We start from the raw sequence: 22,621 nt of genomic DNA, 5'->3' as shown, positions 1-22,621 counted from the left end.
ACCACTATTGTATTTCTAAGAGATAAGAGTATCTCAAATAATGAATTATCAAAGTAGTTAGGAATGAGCAATACCCTAAGGAATAACTCTTGAAAGGCAAACATGTCTTGGAAAAGAAATCAATATATTGGATTTGGAAATGTGTGTATTTTCCATTTGCAATTTCCAAGTTGACTGAATGTACTACTTGATGGATGTTTTACCTATGGTATTATTTACCCGAATGAATAGAATTACTCTTCTTGCTGTAATGGTTGGAATGTAGAATGAGCACTCAAGGTTTTATGTTAGCAGAAGAAATTGTGTTGACATGTATCATTTAAGATTAAGTTGTTGTTCTTATGAAAGTAATTTAAAACAATCCACAACCAAGACTTATCAGGGGTATACCTAATTTTAGAAGTATGCAAAATATCTCAACAGGTACGTAGGCAGAACTTTACTGTAGTAGACAAAGGAGAAATACTTTCCATAGCTGATAAAAATAAAGAAATTGGGTTGTTTTGTTAGCTGTCGACTCATGTCAACATCCCTGCCTATGTACATGAACTACTATGCCTAACAACATAGAAGTATACATACAGTGTGCATTTTGAAATGATGATCTGTCCTGGACACTATCATTTGTTGTTATCTAGATATTGGCAGCTCCTGTCTCCTTGTCTTTTTATAATGCCGAAACTTGAGATTCTCCCTACAGACACAGATAGGAAGATTAGAGATTTACTTAATCAAGAAACATCAAATTTAGTGCAGAGCAGATACCTTTTTGTAATCTTAGTTAGCACTGAAATCAGAGTCAACTAACAGTATCTACCCTTTGGCAATATTGATGTCGGCTAAATATCAAAGTAGAAGATAGTCTTTGTTGAAGATGGGTTGTAAATGAAGCTTTAACAAAAATGCAAGCACTGGACTCAAAAACTTACCAAGAATGAATATCGTAATCCGGAATAATCAGGATTTTTTTTTTTTTGTGCGTGAGAAGATGGAAAACACTAAGTGCATTAAAATTTCATGCTAGTGGTCTTTATCTAATATTACAGTATTTTCTATGTTTTGGATGTAATTTTACATCAGAATATTTTGGCAATCGGAAATTACATTAATTATGTTATACTTACAACAATTAAAAACTGCTGAGTTATGATGACAGAGTACAGTAATGGTAGATGGAGTACTGACATTTCAACTACTGCAACTTTTTGGAATCAACTACGAGTTCACTCCTATGTGTGTACTAACTACTGCACATTGTGTCCAAACCCAAGATTTAAGACCATTATTTTGAGAGAGTTTATTTATGACCATGCTTTTTAGTATTTATACATTGCCAGTGAGTATTATAGTTGGATTACTAAGGGGCTGTATAAATCTTTTTACCACATCATACCATACATGCCTATTTTACTATGTATACAAAACATGTGAGTAACAAAAAAAGAAGAGTGATATCTCAACAATTTCATTAAACTCAATACTTGTACATGATTAGGTCTAAAAAAAACTCACCAGTTTTTACCTTGTCCATGTAGTGTTATTATATGGTCATTGTCACCATAGTGAGGACAAAATTAATGTCTTTATATGTGAACACTATATGAAAATTGAAACATTGAGAAAAATGTGTAAAAAAAACCACTACAACTGTGAGTTTTGCACATTTTTAATCCAAGTGAGGATGAAAATGAATAAATTGTCTTCTGAATATGAACAATATTTGAAAGAGGTGTAAAACTTGATTTTATTCACACTACTTTTTTTAAGACAGCTATACTGAAAAAAGAAAACAAGGAAATTGAAGACAGTGGAAAAGGTGTAAATGCTTGACACAGCTGTCATTTGGAGGATAAAGAAATAAATCAAAACAAGCATTAGGATCAAGAATTTCCTGTTTCTGTGTCTTTGATACGTACAAAATGTAGAGGATTACTAATTTCTCAAGTACCGGAACACCGTGATTTCACATATGTGATGAGTGGTACTTGTCTTCTTAAGAATGAAAGTCACCATCAGCAATGAGTGTTGCAAGTCACATACAGTATCATCATGGTGTATATCATACACCATCTAGACAGGTTAACAAATTGAAGATTGTCTCAACATCAGTAGATATGGGTTAGCAAGTGATTTCTCAACTCAACATCAGCAGTATATATGTCTGTAGGTTGTCAAATGATTTCTCAACATCAGTTGCAGTATATGTGAATCTGAAAATAAACAGTTCTACTTTAATAAAGCAAATTATCAAAGTTATAATGTCAGAGTAAAAACATTTTTAACATCAGAAGGATATGTGGGTCTGGAAGAGATTTCTCAACATCAGCAATATATACAGGTTGACAACTAAAACAGTAGCAATTGTTTTACAATCACTGAATCAGACAAGAAAGTAGTTTAGTTGCACTGATTGTAAGACAGATATGCATTTTGTAATCAAGCCAGGGATATTGAAGTTAGAGTTTAAAGGTTAAAGTCATGACTTGCAGAATACACATAAAGCTAGGGATATTGAGGTTAAGGTCATAGGTTAAAGACTAAACAGATGACTTACAGAATACACATAAAGCTAGGGATATTGAGTTTAAGGTCATAGGTTAAAGAATACATATGTCTGCAAAATCAAAGTTAGGGTCACTTTATCCTCAATAAATGATGGATCAAAAAAAAATAATAAGCAAGACATTACACATAGATAATATTTGTCTATGGCAGCATTATAATTAAATTATTAATATGTTGACTTCTACAAATCAGTACACTGCCCTAATGCCTTCTCTTGTACACCTGTGTATAGAATCATAGCTGGTGCACATATACCATGGACTGATTCTAGACTTTTTCGCATTCAACCATGTTGAGAACAGAAATGTATAAAATGTAATGATCTGACTGAGTTCTGTTCTAAGTGGAGTTCCTTCAGGAACTAGTTCTCATTCTTGTAAGTAAAGACATCAATATTCCATTGATGTACCAGAGCTTTGTATCTGAAATCCATGAAATGAAACTTGACAGCAGGCTAACCTTTGAGATCTAAAACATTAATTTTAATCAAGTAGTTAGTCGCCTAACATCTCTTGTTGCACCTTTTCTCAAGCTGTGACATGGACTAAATAACATGGAAGTGTAATGGGTCCAACTTTAACATGGCAATATCTATGGTTATATCTTGTTTGGCTTGCCATTCCTACTTGTAAAGTCATTGGCATTCTTAACCATACAATAGTGAAGCAATCCATTTGGTCTACTTCAGACCACATGTCTCTGATAAATTTCACAAGAGTCGTTATAAAATAGGATGACATCTGCCTATACACACATATATCTATTGAACTGTCCATTCACACACTGCATTTATGGAAATATGTTGATTGATGGACATCACATTTGTATGTACTATGTATAAATGTAAAAGTGAAAAACATGTTAATCAAGAACATGATCATTTTAGAATATCATATATTTTTTTACTTACACTATGTAGAAAATATTGAACATACGTCATGGTTTCAGTGGTGCATATATTTTATATAGTACGGTTGTATATACCGGTATATGCAATTTTAATATGCTCTATAAACATTCTTAGACAAAATGTCAAAGGGGAAGAGGGGATGATATCAAACTTAAAATATTGTTACTTATGCTCCTACAGAGTCAAGCTATTCTTGAGATTAACCCAAATTTTATTTTATTGAAATATATATTGTAACATCAATTTTTTAATGAAATTTCAGACTTTGATATTCCAAAATGAAATTAATCAATGTATCTGTAAAGTTGTGCATGTGTACATGCATTCTTAGTAATTCAGTTGAAATTAATTATGTATGAGTAAAACTCAAAGATACAGATCAAAGATCTTTTAATAGCTGGGATTGAAGTTCACCAGTCTCAGTTGTTTTGGGGTAAAAATTAATTATAAGAACAGCTGATTTTACTATACATGTACATATACCAAGCAATGAGGTCACATGTATATGTTGATATGGTAATAGAGAGAATTAATATTTATCAAAAACAAAGTAATTCAGGTGAATAAGTACTTTATATACATGTATGTTAGCCTAAACAGCAAACAGTTTTCTTTCCTTGATACAGAACATTGCACTTCAGCTCATTAATATCTACTTTAACTCAGTATGCCTTAGATATGGTCTAAGCTGTGTCTGCCTTGTGATGTTCCATGTACTATAATAGTACATGGAACATCATGAGGCAGACGGTCTATATTAGTCTTGGGAGTTTATAAAGTCCCACTGTATGTATGACCTTAGCCGACATCTTAACATTGCTAGTATGACAGATATCACCCCAGGCTAGGCCTGTGAAACAGAACGATAAGAAATAACCTTGTAACAGGTGTGCTAAGCTATTAACAGGATACCAAGGTACACAAGATGTATTTTCAGATGGCAAATGTCAAAAGGAAAGTAGCAATTTGTGTCGGAAACAATCCGTAATTGGCCAGGATAAATTTGTCACTTATAGGGATATACTAGTACTTTCACTATATGTACTCAGGGCACATGCTATAGATAGTGAGTACATGTACATGTATATGTAAATGAACTCTGGCTAGGTCCAATCATTTTACGTTTATGTGAAGTATGATGCTAGTTGTATTGTCAGCGTGCACATTATAACTTTTTTGCCATACTATTTAAGGCTTTGCAACATAACTCTCAGCTTGATAACTATATGTACAGCTTGTCTTACATTTCCATTTCCATTTCCCCATGTTTGTACCTCTGGCAAACAGTGTTCAGAAGGGGGGGTTGGGGAAAGAAGCTTTGGTCACCTGAATTGTGAGGGAAAAACAATATCAGAAATCAAGTTACCAGTACATATTTTTCATATTGCAGGAAAGTTTTAATTAGACTGAAAACACAATTTTCTTATCTTCATTTTGTACTTTCTCCAAAGTACATTGCCATTTACACTACCACTACTTCAAAGTTGCTATGTGTTCTGGACAGGAAGGTGCATATTCCTGCTGCCACTGTCGTCAGTGAAACTAACTTTAACAGACAACCTTCTGATACTGCTGTTACAGTGTTAGTCTAGAATACACAAACTTGAAGAAAAATCTCATTTACACTTTCATTCAATATTCCTTGTTTTCAATCATTTGTAGTGTTTCATTTGTGTTAAACTCATTAGGGTCTCACACCTTACAAGTGTTAGCAAGTGGATTAAGTCTACCCTACTTGAAATAGTACGGTGATTTTGTTGGTTTACCTCAAGCATTGCTAAATGACAATACAGTACTGAAATGCACACACTTATAGGGTACTTTTTATTTGAATTTGGTATGAAGAAAACTTACGCTTAATGTTGCATTGGTGTAAGCATGAAATACTGCAAATCTGAACAATTTTGCTAAAGACTTATTTTCACTTATTTTGCTGGAAATCAAGAACAAGATAATTAAGTCACGACTACATATAACATATAACCACAGTGCACCAGGCTTAGGAATTTGTTTGTAAACATTAGTCTTTGGGAAGTAGTTGAAGACTGTAAAATCACAAAATTTTGTAGTGGCAAAACTAATTTAGGTTACAGTTGTTGCATATTAAAGCAAATTTGTCTTGAGAATGAAAGTTTTGCAGATTTTGAATGAATGAATGTGAATGTCATGTCCCTTGATTGTAAAATGTTAACCTAAATGCTCTGAATAGTCGATTCAAGCTTGAAAAACATGTGCAATTGAACAGACTTTAGATTTATATTCCCTTTCACTATGCAGTCATGTTCAAATATATTTGATTCTCATTTTTCATGAGAATTAGCATTTTTGAGTCTTCCAATACATTATCAAACATATTGAGTACCCTAGACAATTTACTTTAAAGTTATTTAATCGGTACATATTTTGTCAATTAAATGTAATTGGCAAGAATCTTATATAATGTTGAAACTTAGAAAGCTTAAATTCAAATAAGAGACTGATAAATAATGGTACTATTTATGAGTGTGAAATGCCTATGAGTGACAAACCAAGTATTATTGATATTATTATATACATCAGTGGAAAAGACACAGAGTTATTATAACCGAGTCATTTATAACTTTAGAAATATGAGAGATGTACAAATCAGTTTCTCTAACAGTTTGATAAACATTGACATCCTCATAACAGAGTAGATGTAACTAAATTACTAAATCTATATTGACTGATTGTCTATTTTTAGATTTTATAATCAGTGTATCATAAGATTTATTGAATCTTATTTCCATTCTAAGTGAATATGACTTTGATCCATTAGACATCTTCTTTATCAGAAGGCAGTACTTTTATACAATTTATTAGCTGATTTTTGATGTCAACTGATAGATGGCTTGGATGAGTATGTGTATGCAATCTGGATAAATAGCACATATTTGACTGTAGCAGCCTCCATCTTACATTATATGATTTAATCTTGCTTCTCTGCTGGGATGATATTTGTTCAGGATGACTATCTGAACTGTGGACAAATGTGAAATTGCTGGCTTTACCATATATTTTTGTTCATTGTACTTTTCTTCTTCTTCTTCTTCTTCTTCTTCTTCTTCTTCTTCTTCTTCTTCTTCTTCTTCTTCTTCTGCTTACTGTTCTGAGAAATATATTGAATTGCATTGTTGTTAGATTGGTCACATTTCTAATTTTCAGTATAGATTATATTGTTCTATGTCTTCATAGAAGTATTTCTGATGTCAGAGATGATTAACATAACTTCAAGATTAAGATGATGAAATATTTGATTTTCTTACCTCTGAAATCCTCTGAAGTACTATGTGTTGTAGACTGTATGCGAGATATTTGTGTGTAAGGTAATGATGCATAGTGGTTCTTGAAAACCATTCATTTAGGTTTGATGAGACTTGCGATGAATGTTAGGACATGTGTTTATCATTGTAGAAATTTTGAATACATTTGAAATTGTTGACTATCCAGTGTCCTGCTGCTCCCTGTCGGTAAAGCTTAGAACTAGCATTTGGAAAGTTATGGGTTCATACCTCACTAGTGACAATGTTTTCTTTGACCAACCCAAACCCAGAATAAGTGTTTTTACGGACTGAATTGGTAGGTGGTATCACTCAGCTGTGTCTCACTCAAAAAACAAGTGCAAGTTTGGGGGTACTCCTAGAGTAATGATTTGAGCGCTAGCTAGGACGATTACTCAAATGGAACCTACAGGTGTAATGCTTTTCCGGGCGTGGATAACTCAAGGATAGACATAGTGGGCTGCATTACTGGGAAAGCCTTGACAGTTCAACTGTACTAATATAGCCCTGTCACGTAGCTCCTAAACCCGATGGAAATGTGTAGAATTGTGTATCTTTGTTTGCTGAGTGGAAGCATTTCTATCACAAAAGTTTTTTTTTTTAAATCTGAATTTCATAGTGCCCTACTTTCTGAAAAATTCTTAACAAATAGTTGAATATACTCTGATAAGTTTGGCAATTCTGAACAAATAGTCTGGCCATTACTGTAACTAGGACATCTCATTATTGTGACTTGTATTTCTCATTTCAATTCCCCTATACTTAAAGGAATTCTGAAAATCTTTAGCACAATGAAGATCACATGGCTCTTATCGTGACAATATGACATACAGCCACTCTCTGCAAGGGACTCTCAAATTTTCACATACATGTAAGCCCTGAAAGCAAATTTAATTTGTCGTTGTTAAATGAAGCAATTGATGTGAACTCACTGGTTAAATCAGGGAACAATCTAGCCTCCCTTTTCTAGTATATGTACCATAGCTTTTCATCGAAGGGGTCAGCAAATCGAACTAAATATTAAATACATTTTGTTTCCTGAGCCTGTAACACAATCTTAGACAGTTCCTTAGCAAACAAGCTAACTGCCAACATCTGTCCTTAAGAATCTGAAATCTTGGCATCTTTACAACTTGGAGTCTTAAGATTATCAGACTTATAACCTGCAGTCTTGTGAGTGATAGGTAGCTTTCATAGACAATGTAAAGTAAATAGAGTGATCTTGCATCCGGGAAAGGAGAGCTGTGTAATCATGAGGCATATAATGGTAATATTTATGTCTGCACTTTGAGAAAATCAACTCTTTTTCTATCACAGATTTTATATCTGCAATATAAAATCCATTAAATTTCTTCTCTACTTAAGCCAAATGTCATATGAATATTAAATGTTCTTTACACTTTATTGGCAGTACAGAATATTTTGTAAAAGGATTTTACCACTACATTTAATATTTCTATATACTTTGAATGCAAATAAAGTACTAGGGAGATGAGACTTTTACAGGCTTTGAACTTAATTTGAAAACTGGGTATATCCACTAATGAGTGACTTATCTGAACCTGCTACAAATGCCTTAAGGATTTGGTATTGAGACTGTTTTATCTTTCCAAATACATAAAGTATTTTATATTTGAGACTGACAAGATTTGTAGTTATATATATATTTGTGTATTATATGATATAGGTAGTGATAGCAGTTTTAAAGGCCCATCATAAATCTCTGTACTCAATAGTTTGTGTGAATGAAAACTGTGCAGCTGTGACAGCTAAAAGTTGTATAGCTCGATATGTACATTTGTACCGTACTGTATGCAATAATGTATGTGTTATATAGCCAACATGTGTTCAGGTTTATGTGGAGGGTTTTATTTCAGGAAGTACATTTCTAATAATCAGGAGCAGTGGTTGTTATAACCCTATATATCATATCCAGTTGATGATGTTATGGTTTTCCAAGATTTCATATACAGTATTAAAACAGAGTTACATGTACACTGTCAAGAAAAATACCTTGTACTCTTTAGCTAGTGGGGAGGTGTAACTGTTATAGCCTAGTACATTATATTATATAGTCAGTACCAGGGTAGTTGAATTAATTAGTAAATTCTTAGATTCCATATTCAATATACACAGTACATGTAGATGTAAATACCTTGTACTGAAAACAAGTGGGGAGATGTGACTGTTACAGGTCCAATACGTTATACATGTATAGCCAATGGCTGATTGTGTGACCATTCAGTGCAGATTTCATATTTGTAAACAGTACATCTATACCTTGTACTAAAAAGCAAGTGGGGAGATGTGACTGTTACAGGTCCAGTACATTATACAGCCAATGGCTGAATGTGTGATCCTTCAGTGCTTTCATATTTGTAAACAGTACATCTATACCTTGTACTAAAAAGCAAGTGGGAAGATGTGACTGTTACAGGTCCAGTACATTATACAGCCAATGGCTGAATGTGTGATCCTTCAGTGACTTAACATTTGTAAACATTACATGTATATCTGCATGTATGTAGATACCTTGTACTGAAAACAAGTGGAGAGCTGTGAAGGTCCAGTATGTTATAAAGTCAATGGCTGAATGTGTGATTATTCAGCGATTTTACATTTGTAAACAGTACATGTACATGTATACTTTGTACTAAAAGCAAGTGGGGAGCTGTGCCTGTTATAGCTGCTCTGTGCATTATATACAATGTATAGAGTCAGTCATTTGTTGCAGAGATTTCAAATTCAATGAATATTTTATATGTACAGGTATACATATTGTGACTAAAAGCAAGTGGGGAGTTGTAGCCTTGTACATCATGTAGCCAGTGGTTGAATGTATAATTCAGAGAATATACAAAATGTAAAATAATAACACCACACAGGTAGCTGTGAATATGTTGTACTAAAAGCGAGTTGGGAGCTGTGGCGTGTTAAAGGTATTGTATTTGTTGAACCCAGTAGAGAAGATTTTACACGCAGTGAATGTCTGACTCATATTACTGCTGAACACGGTTGAGAGTGTGGGTGGAATACAGATTATGACAGAAATACATGGAATATTCTATTATCGCTATGCTGATTCATTTTACAATTTTTCTCTCTCTGCCTACAGAGTGATTATTTTCAGATCTATAGAATGCTTACAAGTATATAACATTTGATTGATTTACGAATTGAAAGGTCTTGGTCTTCCTGATGAAAATTAGCCCAAAGAATTATGAGATGGCTGAGTAGAATTTGTGAATACATAAAAACATTTTGAGTCAAGTAAGGCCAACAGTTGTATTTCAATTTAAAATTGATATCATTTATGAACTACACATATTCATGTATTAAATATGTGTAATATCTTGTCCCAAGTGATAAATAAATGCATATTAAATTTTTTTTCAACAGAAAAATATCTAGATGTGGTAAGATTGAGGAGCATGTCACAAACTGATGTTTAATGCCTAAAATAGACTACACACATACATACAGATGCTGATTCCATTTATGAATGGCCTTTGACCTAGGAATGAGTAATTATTATATGTACAGCACACTTGGCAGCCATTTTCTAATCTGATATGCATGAAGTACACGTGCAACCCAGTGTTTTCAAATTTGTTAAAAGCAATCTCTAATGAACCAGAAATGTGAAGTAGAGATATTTTTGTATGTAGTGCCCTACGTAATGATTACATAGAACTCCATATAGTACATTCTGATTGGAATCCGATGGCTAAAGATGTTCGGTGGCTTTATTTGCCATCTTTTATGTCAGTTCGGGTAATCGTCTCTTCGTACATTTGACCGATTTCTATGTGTTGTCGGTGTTAGAGGAGGCAATCAACTGAATTACATTATCATATAGAAAGATGAATACAGAGGGGTGACATCAGTAGCTGTGAAAAACAGAAAAATAAAGCACAGTTATTTATAAATTAAATAAAAGGCTACTCCATGTAAGTTTGAAATATTACTAAAATATTTTATGCATAGTGCACATGTTGCAATTAAAACACAGAAAATTCATCATACCTTGACAATCATCAAACATCCAATGTAGGGTCACAGCTCATATGGTTATGGATACCTTCCAACTAAAACTAGATGTCATACATGAATCAGTGCAGGCATTCAATGGTCACCTACACCAGGTAAAATGTTACCCCTCCCCCTAAAAAACCCCACAACAAACAGACAAACAAACAAACAAAGAAAAAACAAACAATCAAAAATTGTGCAAATCAAAAGGTATACAACTATTGTTGGACAGGATAAGACTATTAGTGTAGGTGATAATTTTGTTACCAATCACAGGTCTTTATTCTGTTCTGTCGTTTGCAATGTCTTTTTAACTAATTAACCCAAACCACCACATACATCGATTGATCTTCCCTTTTATTTTGTCTGTAGTCTCAAAACTGTCCAAATATACACATTTTTCATGTAGCAAGTCCTTTCACTCTTTCACACAGGCATTAGATGTATGGATCAAAGTGATCAATCTTTCCGCTGTACAAGTACCCATTCCCCAAGGCTTTGGTATTTGGATTTAACCCTGAACCTTTCAATGATATAATGGAGTAGAAATATATTTTGATTATTTTCTCTGCATGGTGTCAGTTAGCCCAGAGACATGGATTTCTAAATCAAAATACTGGCTGTAGACTTGGATATCTGACTCAAAATACTGGCTATAGACTTGGATATCTGAGTCAATGTACTGGCTTGACTGCTGTGAACGACATTGTCAAACCAGATAGCCAAGCCTTGGACTAAGTGTCACATCAATGGAGAAGGGTTGTTATACTTGAAAGTTGGGTAAGAACTATGGTTTTGATAGTTTTCAGAACTCCATTGTTAGTAACACTGAAAGAAGGGGGAATGTAGTAACAATGTATAGAATTCCATCCTTGGCACCTGGTGCACACTTTTGGTGGGGAAATCTAAATAACAGAGGAAGGAGGAGGGTAATCTAGTTAAATTTGCATAGATTTCCATACCTTATGCTGGTACCAAGGGTGATCCCAATAATCGGTAAACTTCAGTACATCTTGATACCTTGAACCATAATGTTGGTGTGGAACACGAGGTAAATACCTGCAAAACTCAGCTAAATTTTTCCTAATAACTATCCTTAACAAATATACTGAACACAAGTTTTAAGTTTAGTCTGAAAACCTTGTAATTATTCAGATACAATTCAGTTGCTAATAAGAAGAATTCTGATAAGCCATACACTCCTAGAGACACCACTTGAAAATAATAAAGATAATTCAGTCTATTAAACATCTGAATGCGTCCAATTGCTTGGCAATTGTTAAATGAAGCGTACAAAATGATGATTAAAATAGTTTACTGTTTTCATGTGCTTCACTAAATTATTTTCTACATATATTCAGGTCAAATGATAGGTTTTGCTGTGCTAATCAGAAAACATATGAAGTGTCCAGTTATTTCTAAAACTTGTGTGCAGATATCTGAAAACATTGATGAAATGTCTAGTTATATGCAAAACTTGGTATGCAGGTATCTGAACACATTGATGAAATAACCAGTTATCTGTAAAACTTGGTATATACAGATATCTGAAAATGTTGATCAAATATCCACTTATCTGTAAAACTTGGTGTGCAGATATCTGAAAATGTTGATCAAAATATCCACTTATTTCTAAAACTTGGTATATACAAATATCTGAAAACATTCAATTTGATGAAATATCCACTTATCTGTAAAGCTTGGTATATACAGATATCTGAAAATGTTGATCAAATATCCACTTATCGAGGTATACATGTATATGACCTCTTGCAATTTCAATGCGATACCCACATATCTGTGAAATTTAGTACATGTATATTATTAATACATCTATCTGAAAACATTGATTAAAAATACCCTGTTATCTGTAAAATTTGATGTATTCATATCTGAAACATAAATGAAACGAGTATTACCTGTAAAACCTGGTGTAGAGATATCTGAAACCATTAATGAAATGTCCATTACCTTTTACATATTATCTGATCAGACTATGATGATATTTCTATTAAATTTGAATCATTTTTCAATGAGCAATTTGTAACTCAGTCCAAAGATGTATTGGAGGATTGCACTGCCTGGAGGGCTAGAAATATATAATTGTGCTGTCCTCGATCTTTTCTTGACTGCCTTAGGGTTGATTAGAGAAAAGCGAACAGAATGTCAAACTTGTTCTCTTGGGGGATAGCTGACTGCTTTAGATTTAGAGTAATTAATTGTATTATTCTGAAATTGGATACTCCAGAGATTTCAATGTAAAATGTTCAGATTTTTATGCACTGACATATATTGTCAACTATTTGTTAGCAAAAAATACTAAAGAGTTTTATGAACTGAAGGATTTGTGACTTGTTACTTTGTGTTTCCTTGTACAATCTGAAGTAAAAAGGTTTCATTTAATATCTTTTAATTTTAATATTAAACTGTATACCATTGATTGATTTTAAAGAGTATCTTTTCAATAGAAATTTGTGTCATTTCAGCAAGCGATGGAAGGCTGATGTGTGTCAGCACTTTAAAACCATTTTCAGTTCATTAACAGACTTGTACTTTGTGTACGACACAGCTGAAATATGATAAAAGACCTAAATCTGTTGATAGAATTTGAAGCCAATACTTTATCCAAATCAGATATTAAAGGAATTGTGTTTTAAAATTAAAAAAAAGAATGAAATAGAATACAGAATAGATAAAATGAAGAATCATGACGTTCATCTTAAATTTTCTGTGCTTGTAATTTTGACACCTTGTCTTGTGAGATGGTCAAAATAGAACAACAAAGTCAATTTATTTTCATACTTGACTATGGTAATACTTTTGTAGTGCACAGAATGAAAGTCAACCAAGAAATTTAATGATCATTATTTTTATGACAAAATTTGATTTCAGGTAATGAGAATTGAATTCTCCATCTGTATTATTTAGACTACAAGAAAACAGGAAGTGGTTTGCCTCTTTAAAAAAATGAGATTATGTACTCCCTTTTTATTTCCCCTTTGCATAGAGTACAGTAAAAGATGACATAGTCGGTCGAGTTATGGAAAATAGACTTTAAAGTTTTAAGATAAGAAGGAAAGGGAAGGGAAGTAATCTGGTGTGGATAATTCAGGATGTACTCAGAGTGACTGACAGGACTCTCTTGTGACTGACAGTGATTTCTATACAGTTCATATATATACTGTTATCTTTAATCTCTTCATGAACTCACTCACTATAATTAACCGTGGAATGCATTATAAGTGGAGCTATATGTTAATACTGATGTGAATCAAATTAGAAAATTCCTATAGGTTTATTTAATAAGGATCATATCACATTTTAAAGTGTCTTGTACATGTAGTCTTTTTTCAATAAGATGGCTTGGTATAATTTTTGTAGCATTTCCTCCAACATGGTAATAGATACATACACATTGTACATAGAAACAAACACACACACACACACACACACACACACACACACACACACACGCACACACACACGCACACACACACACACACACACACACACTGAAACAAACATAGATATAGTTATGTACATATGTATAATGTATACACATATCATCTCGTCAGCGCAGAAAGGTCATATCTGCTATGCAATTGTACGGGCAGATACGACCTTACTGGTCTGACGCGACGGTATGTATACATACATAAACACATACACACATACATACATACATACATACATACATACATACACACACATACATATACATGCATACATACATACATACATACATACATACATACAGTCTTGAATAACTGACAATAGCTAGTACATACATGTACATGTACAACTTGTGAAATCTCGCAACGTTTACCATCGACAGTAAAGACAGTGTGCTTTAACTGTTTTCTCATCACCATGTATTTATATTCAAAGAGTGAAAACAGCCCCATTGAATTCATGGGTATCCAGTTAAAAAAAGACATGCTAAATCCAGTCTGTTTTGTTGATTTATAGTTTGAAAGACTTCATTGGACACTGTACACACCCCAATACATGTACAACTACTTCAAGTTGATAATTCAGAAATAAAATTTGACATGTACATGACTATTAATGTAATTGGATTTCCATTTTGTCTACGGTAAATGCACTGTCAGCAAATGTATCCCAGCAGCATACAAGATATGTTTAAGTTTTCTCCTAAAGTACAATCCGTAGACTAAACCTAGCTATCTGAAAATGACTTGCTCCATTTCAATGAATGTACTTCACTATAGTTGTATTAAAGTTACTTTGTATGACTGTCTGTCAGAGTTATGGAGATGTGGTTATGATATGAATATGTCTTAAATATATTACACAAACCTGTGTTGATATTTTAAAAGGCATGTTATCATAAAAAGCTTTTGCATGCTGTGTAGAGTGTGGTATGATGTGATGTGATTTGAGTGATATCACGTAGAATACGGATATGAAGATGAAAAACATTCCTGTAACTGCTGCAAATGAGTTGAGCCTATATGATGATTGTGAGAGAGACAGACAGACAGACAGACACACCATTAAAACAAAAGCGCTGGAGAGAGGGAGGGAAGGGGGAGGAAGAGAGAGATAGATAGATAAAGACAGAGAGAGAGATAGAGAGAGAGAGACAGACAGACAGACAGACAGACAGATTATAGTATAGATATTGGTAAAATAGAGTTAAAATGATGAAATGGGCTGAATACCTACATGTACATAATAGTTTTAATAGTTTATTTACTGCATACCATTGTAGTATATGTCAGTGGTAATGACTAGTATGTACTTAAGACCCTGTATATACTTACTATTTCATGATGTGACAACATTCATAAAATGGATGTGTTGGTTTTATAAATGTGATTGTGTTAGTATAGCGGTGTAACTTTCCTGTGATGTGACCCGCAATTTACAGTTTTTCACTGACAACCTCTAAGACCCCCATGACTCAATTACACATGACAGAAATGTCACTAAGAAGATTTAAGTTGGACTCTGTCAATGTACACTCCATACAAATCCTAATTGACTATTTTGAACCAATTACAGGGATGAGATTGTTGACACTTTTGAATAATGAAATATGTCAGGCCAGTTGAACTATAAATGCTGTGTTACTGTTTTGTCTGACAATCCATCACTTCCACGGATTTTTTTTGTCGTACATAGACATAGCTCATATCTTCATCAGATGATGTATCATGAATAAATTGTCACTTAACGAAGCTGTCAACAAATCTTTCATCAATATCATATATATGATTATATTTATATTTATTTATTTATCATTTTATTGAATTATTGGTCTTATTTGTCACACTATAATTTGATTCATCTAATTACCCTGTCATATACATGTATTTGGTCAGTTTAGAATGAATTCAAAAATGACAAATAAATAATGACATTCAAAGGTGTGTAAAATATGATTGAAATAGGAAATGTAAAATATAAACAGATGTGAAATATTAGAATAATGGTATCATGATTACACAATAATGTTGTCCTGTAATGTCATTTCTTGTCTGTCTGTCTGTCTGTCTGTCTGTCTGTCTGTCTGCCTGCCTGCCTGCCTGCCCGCCCGTCCGTCCGTCCGTCCGTCCGTCCGTCCGTCCGTCCGTCCGTCCGTCCGTCCGCCCGCCCGCCCGCCCGCCCGCCCGCCCGCCCGTCCGTCCGTCCGTCCGTCTGTATGCCTGTCTGTCTGTCTGTCTGTCTGTCTGTCTGCCTGCCTGCCTGCCTGTCTGTCTGTCTGTCTGTCTGTCTGTCTGTCTGTCTGTCTGCCTGCCTGCCTGCCTGCCTGCCTGCCTGCCTGTCTGTCTGTCTGTCTGCCTGTCTGCCTGTCTGCCTGCCTGCCTGTCTGTCTGCCTGTCTGCCTGCCCATCACTTGGAAGTTATTGACAATTTGATATTCTAACAAATAAATACAGAGATAGCATGAATTTCATGGTATTCAGAAATTTTGCAATACAAGATAAGAATTAATGCCCATGGTCTCTGTTCATAGTTACAATTGAAAATTCCCACTCACAGTGAAAATTGACTAGATATGTATTGACAATGTAATTGCACAACCAGAAGTAGTTTCATCATGTTGTACAGAGTGAAAATGTAATTATAAAATGCCACATTATTGAATTACGGAAATGAGATCTTGCACATGTCAGTCACTTGACTTTTAACCTCAGAAGTGGAAACAAACTATAGCTTCCATAATCAACATGTACACAAGAAATCTAAAGATGTTATATTAGTATGTTTGTTTTGTTTCCCAAATTTTCAAGTTTTCCAGTTCCTTTTAGATGTAACAGTGTTGTGTACAGGTCAGTTAATAAGTTTCACCCAATTGTGACCCCAGATCATCTTTTCTATTAGTCTCTTAGTATATGATGTGTATAATAGCATTTATATATTTGACCTTGGTCAACCAGAATTAGTGATGTAAATGTAGAGAAAATATATTAGAACACTTACTATTATTGCTTTGTATTGTTTATCTGGCATTGTTGGAATAACCTTGTGTGTTAATTATTAAAGAATAAAACAAACTGTTTATTTCTGTGTCATTGATAGTATCTGAAATGTCACTGACAAGTGACAAAATGGGGTGTATGTGTAGATGTATGTGTGAAGGTGGTACTCTGTTGTAGGCGCCTAGCTAAAGCTGTTTTTTCAATTTATTTATTCAATTTTATTCATAGTTCCTGTAACTGCCATCAGCAGGAAACCATCCATCTCTTGCATGTACATGTATGTAAATGTGTATAGTGTGATGAATGTAGTAATGGCTACTGTAGTGAAGTATGAATGGCCACCTACTACTACTACTATGTTATTTCATTAGTTTCCAGTCTATATTCATGGTTGCTCAGGTTTTTAATGGATGCTCACAAATTTAAGAGATTCAAATGTCAAATAAGAAATGAGTTTGGAGTGATGTTTTAGCGCTAACTAAATATACGCTTCAGTAATGATATAGGTATAGCATAGTGTGTGTGTGTGTGTGTGTGTGTGTGTGTGTGTGTGTGTGTGTGTGTGTGTGCATGTGCATGTGTGTGTGCATACACGTGCATGCGTGTGTATGTGCTTGTGTGCTTGTGTGCTTGTGTGTGTCAGATGAGTAACTTTAGAATTATTGGAGACCTGACGTAGCTTTATAGTCAACAGTTTGGGGAATTTATCACTGTACAGTTTACTAAATTATAACCATTTATAGCATAGTGTGTGTGTGTGTGTGTGTGTGTGTGTGTGTGTGTGTGTGTGTGTGTGTGTGTGCATGTGCATGTGTGTGTGCATACACGTGCATGCGTGTGTATGTGCTTGTGTGCTTGTGTGCTTGTGTGTGTCAGATGAGTAACTTTAGAATTATTGGAGACCTGACGTAGCTTTATAGTCAACAGTTTGGGGAATTTATCACTGTACAGTTTACTAAATTATAACCATTTATATTTATTGTTTGTAGATTAACATATTTATTATTGTATTTAATGTCTGTTTTGTTGTATTTCTATTTTTGGTGATGAATTATGTATTTTTTTCATATGTAATTTTGTGCCATATAAAATATTCATTTGTACAACATAAATATATAAACATTCTGAAGGAATTGTTCTTTAGTGTGCTCCAAATAACAACCATGAATTATTGTAATTATGCCTTCTAAAATGAATTGATTAATTGTATATTAGTACAATCTGTTGTGTTACAGTGCCATTGTCACTATTTATTCACAGTGAAAATACAGAATGACTCTTCACATGCATCATTTGATATCATATCCTTATTTGTGCCACTGAGGGCGCTGCATATAACTTTTTGATTGGTATGCTATCAAGGTCATTCGGTGTAGAAAGGCATGGCCTAAGCAGACTGTTATGTATAACATATATATGTAGAATTTATTCAGTTTATAAATAAAAAATGTTAAAATATTTCCAAAGTTCATCTTATTTGACAACATAATGTCAGATTGAACATACTTTTGTTTCTGTTTTGGTGTGTATTTGTGACATGATCGTGAATTTTTGCTGTCTTTCTTCCTTGGGAATGTTGAATTTTTTCACGTGGTTGCAGGGGATATGACTGTCCCCAGATAATAAAAAACACAGGTAAGCGTTGAATACATGATGAATCATTCTGACTGTGTAAAGTAATTGTTGGAAAGGTCAACCAAACACAAACGTACATGGTAATGTACAGTCAAATCTGTCCAATTAAGAACTATATTATCAATTATAAAGACTAATTCTTTCCTTTGCCTATATTTCATATTACCATGTGTGTTTACTATAAATTTTGTACAACTCAATCACATATTTTGACATGTTGTTGAGGTTAAATGAAGTTTATAACGACATTAATTGTAAAATTTGAAACAAGTCATAATTCACACACAGATAATGATTAATGATTTCCTTGCCCAGTATTTCATATTACAAGGTTTTAGTGTAAAAAAAACTCATGTAATGATATTCAATCACACATTTGAACACCTTCTCAGTGCTGCAGCCAGCCTTTTGAAAGGGACATAGTGTCCCGAGACTTTCATTTCTCTGGGTCATCATTCTGTATCTAGGAAAAATTACAATTCACCATTAGATAATAGATTTTTTTCATAGTATTGAACTGTTTTCATTTATTTTATTTTTATTTATTTCACTTCATCACAGGCAAGTTAAAATAACACAATAATAAAAAAAACTAACAATAAACTACAACAAGCCAGAAAGACCATAAATATACCCAAAACACTAGCAACAAATAAATAATAAAAAATACATTTTAGAACAACAAAAGACAACCTGTAATTTGTAAAGAGATTGGACAAACAAGTGTCAAACCATCAATAACATTCTAAATTCTATTCTTTACTTGACATATTATACCACCTATATGTTTTCATGATTGTGTATACCTACAACAGTTAATGTTCATTGCAATGAGCTTCATTATGTATCTATGAAAAATTACAATTCACTCTTAGATATACTACATAATATTCAATAACTATTTTCATCAACGTTTCTATTATAATAATAATAAATACTTCTTCTACAAGTTTGCACGATTGTGTACACCTATGACTGTTTCTACATTTAGGACTCTTTCTAATGAATGTTCATTTTTATGTATTATTTTATTAATTATGACAATAAACCCAAGTTTCAGTTCACAATAATTATTCAGTAAATAATTTTATTACTAATTTTATTAGCATAAATTCTTCTCATTGTATGATATATGTTGCCAGTATGTTTTCATGATCGCGTACACACATGACTTTATCATAAAATCCTCATTTGATGTCTTTCATTATGTGGCCATGAATTATGGCAACTGACCTAGAAATGAAGTTTCAGTAAATAGTTTTATTTTACACTTATATATTGTAGCTGATGTCATAATGACTAATGTCACATAAAATTAGACCATAAATAAAGTCAGGTAATACATAAGAACAAAATTTAAATATAACTAGACTACAGGAAGGAAAGGAAATTATTTTTAAAAAGATAACGTGAAGAAAAGACTGGAGGGTCTCAGGAAAACTGAATTTAAAATGTTATCAAGAATTCTTACCAGCTTTCATCCTGTTCACATCTAGTATACTCAGGTCAGCTTGTGTAATTACAAGTTATATTGATATCAGTCCTGAAAATAAATGTTGGACAAAATATGATGCCAAAATAGCACCTATAGCATTGTAGCACAACTGTATTTGGCTGTTGCTATGGCCATGGTCTTGTTGCTAAGCATATTTGCTTACATTATTGGAATCTGTATTCACTTGCCTATCCATCACAGGTTTCATCTTTGCAATATACATCATCATTTGGCTGTTGCTATGAGAATGGTTTTGTTGCTAGGTGGTTTATTGCTTAAATATACCATCATGCTAGTGTATACACTACCTGGTACTAGTACAATATTATCTTCATCTATTTAGTGACCGTAGAGTTTTGTCATTTCTGGTTTGACTGAAGTAACAAGGCCCCTTAGGTCACTTACATTTGACTGAAGTAACAAGGCCCCTTAGGTCACTTACAATTTCCTCACCTAAATAAAGAAAACTATTGGGGAATATTTAGATAAATTTTAGGTAGGCACAGAAGTATAGGTTGTCTCATGTTAGCATGTATACTTTTTAAAGGTCAGCTATTATTATTGTACCTTTCAACTGAGGTTGTCTATTAATTGCCAGTGTGTGTGTATTTTCAAATGTCACCTATTATTATCAGACCTTTATAAATAAAGTACCTAAGACAAGGTGTAGCTTTGTATTTCAATCATAAAATCACTGGAAATACTCTCACCATGAAAATAATAAATCACATTCAGTTTACGTAAGAAAAGAGAATATAGTTATTTATGTCAAATCATTTATATGTTTTCAGAAAGTACTAGGTGAGCCCTTGTGAGAACTGTAGCCCAACACTATGGCTTTGACTGAAATATTGGTTGAAATAGGTGCTTCTCACTGTATTGCACCATATGGAATACTTACATCAATGAATCAATCTGTCTAGATTCTCTGCAGGCTTGTTAAAATTCTTACTCTAGAGAGTATATATCTCAAGCCAAAAAAGGTCTCATTAATACTGCATAAGAGTAGTTTTCATAATTTTCATTTGAAAATAAATGTATTTATCACTATAGGTTGTACATGTTTCTGTTGTTGGATGTATATGGGTTACTTGATATATTTGTATACAAGAATATCAAAATGGTTTCCCCATAATATACAGGAATCCAAAGTCAAGTTCATACACATGTGTACATATACATAAACATGTCACTTTAGACATCACATAAGTTTACAAAAAAAAAATTGTTGTTGTGTGAGTAAAAAATTCAGACATTTCCATTTTCAAATTTCTTTATGAAAATCCAGACATTTGTATGAGTTTCAAGTTTTTTTAATGAATTTCAGTTGAGTTTCAGTTTAGGATGTTTACACAGTATAGAAGTAGAAGTAGAAGTATAGGTTTGCAAGAATTGAATCTTGCTAAGGAATATATCACTTGTTTAATCACCATGGTAACCACACAGCAATGGATGACCAGACCCATGTCATGTGTATAACGTATGTACATTAAATATCATACTTATATTCTATTTTGATTTTAATTACAGTTGGTTGGTGGTGATTTTGATCTTGAAGTGAATTTTATCGTTGAAGAACCTGAAAATGTCACCTACATGTTGGAGTTATTGGATCATTGCTCTATCACGCTGCAGGTGAGTATATACAAAGATTTGTCATGGGTCATAGTTTTATGTTCATGTCATATTACACACCTTACAAAACATATATTATGATCAGATAGCGAGCAAATTCATTTTGTGATCTGACTGCAAGGTTATCTGAGGTCATATGAAACCAGCAAAATCAGTCATTTGTGCTCTGGTTGCTGTAAAGTTTAAAGAAAGGTAAAATTTGCATACCATGAATATTCATCAAGTGATCAGAATATGGGGTGACCTGAGGTCATGTATGTGAAATCAACTGTAGATTTTAGACAAAGTAAATATGCTTGACATTGTGACCTGATGTGAGGTTATTGTGAAACCAACCATTTGCTCCAAGTTTGCTAGCTGTAGTGTTTAGAGACATCGACAATCAGTATCTGAAAGATATGAAAATTAAAACTGTGCTGGGTTTCTGGAGAATTAGGAAAAAGTAAATTTGCATGTCATGAATATTCATATGGTGAATAGGCTGTGAGGTGACCTGGGGTCATTGTGAAATCAGTGAGACTTATCTTTACATATAGGGTTGACTGAAATGTGATCATTTTCAAATGATGAAATTGAATATTCTTTTGACATTGGGAGGTGA

General features: G+C 33.3%; 1 protein-coding gene across 1 annotated transcript in view; it reads left to right on the top strand.

Annotated features, from left to right (window-relative positions):
* The window catches only part of LOC144438727 (neurobeachin-like), a 236,538-nt gene that overhangs the window by 54,459 nt on the left and 159,458 nt on the right, over positions 1–22,621 (top strand). The window contains 1 exon segment of the mRNA XM_078127879.1: positions 21,916–22,020. Within this exon segment, the coding sequence (XP_077984005.1) occupies positions 21,916–22,020 (105 nt within the window).

This window comes from Glandiceps talaboti, chromosome 8 (genome assembly GCF_964340395.1).
Source record: "Glandiceps talaboti chromosome 8, keGlaTala1.1, whole genome shotgun sequence".
In the NCBI taxonomy this organism is placed as follows: Eukaryota; Metazoa; Hemichordata; class Enteropneusta; family Spengelidae; genus Glandiceps; species Glandiceps talaboti.
Note: the sequence above shows the minus strand (reverse complement) of the source record. Positions and strands in the feature narration are given on the sequence as shown.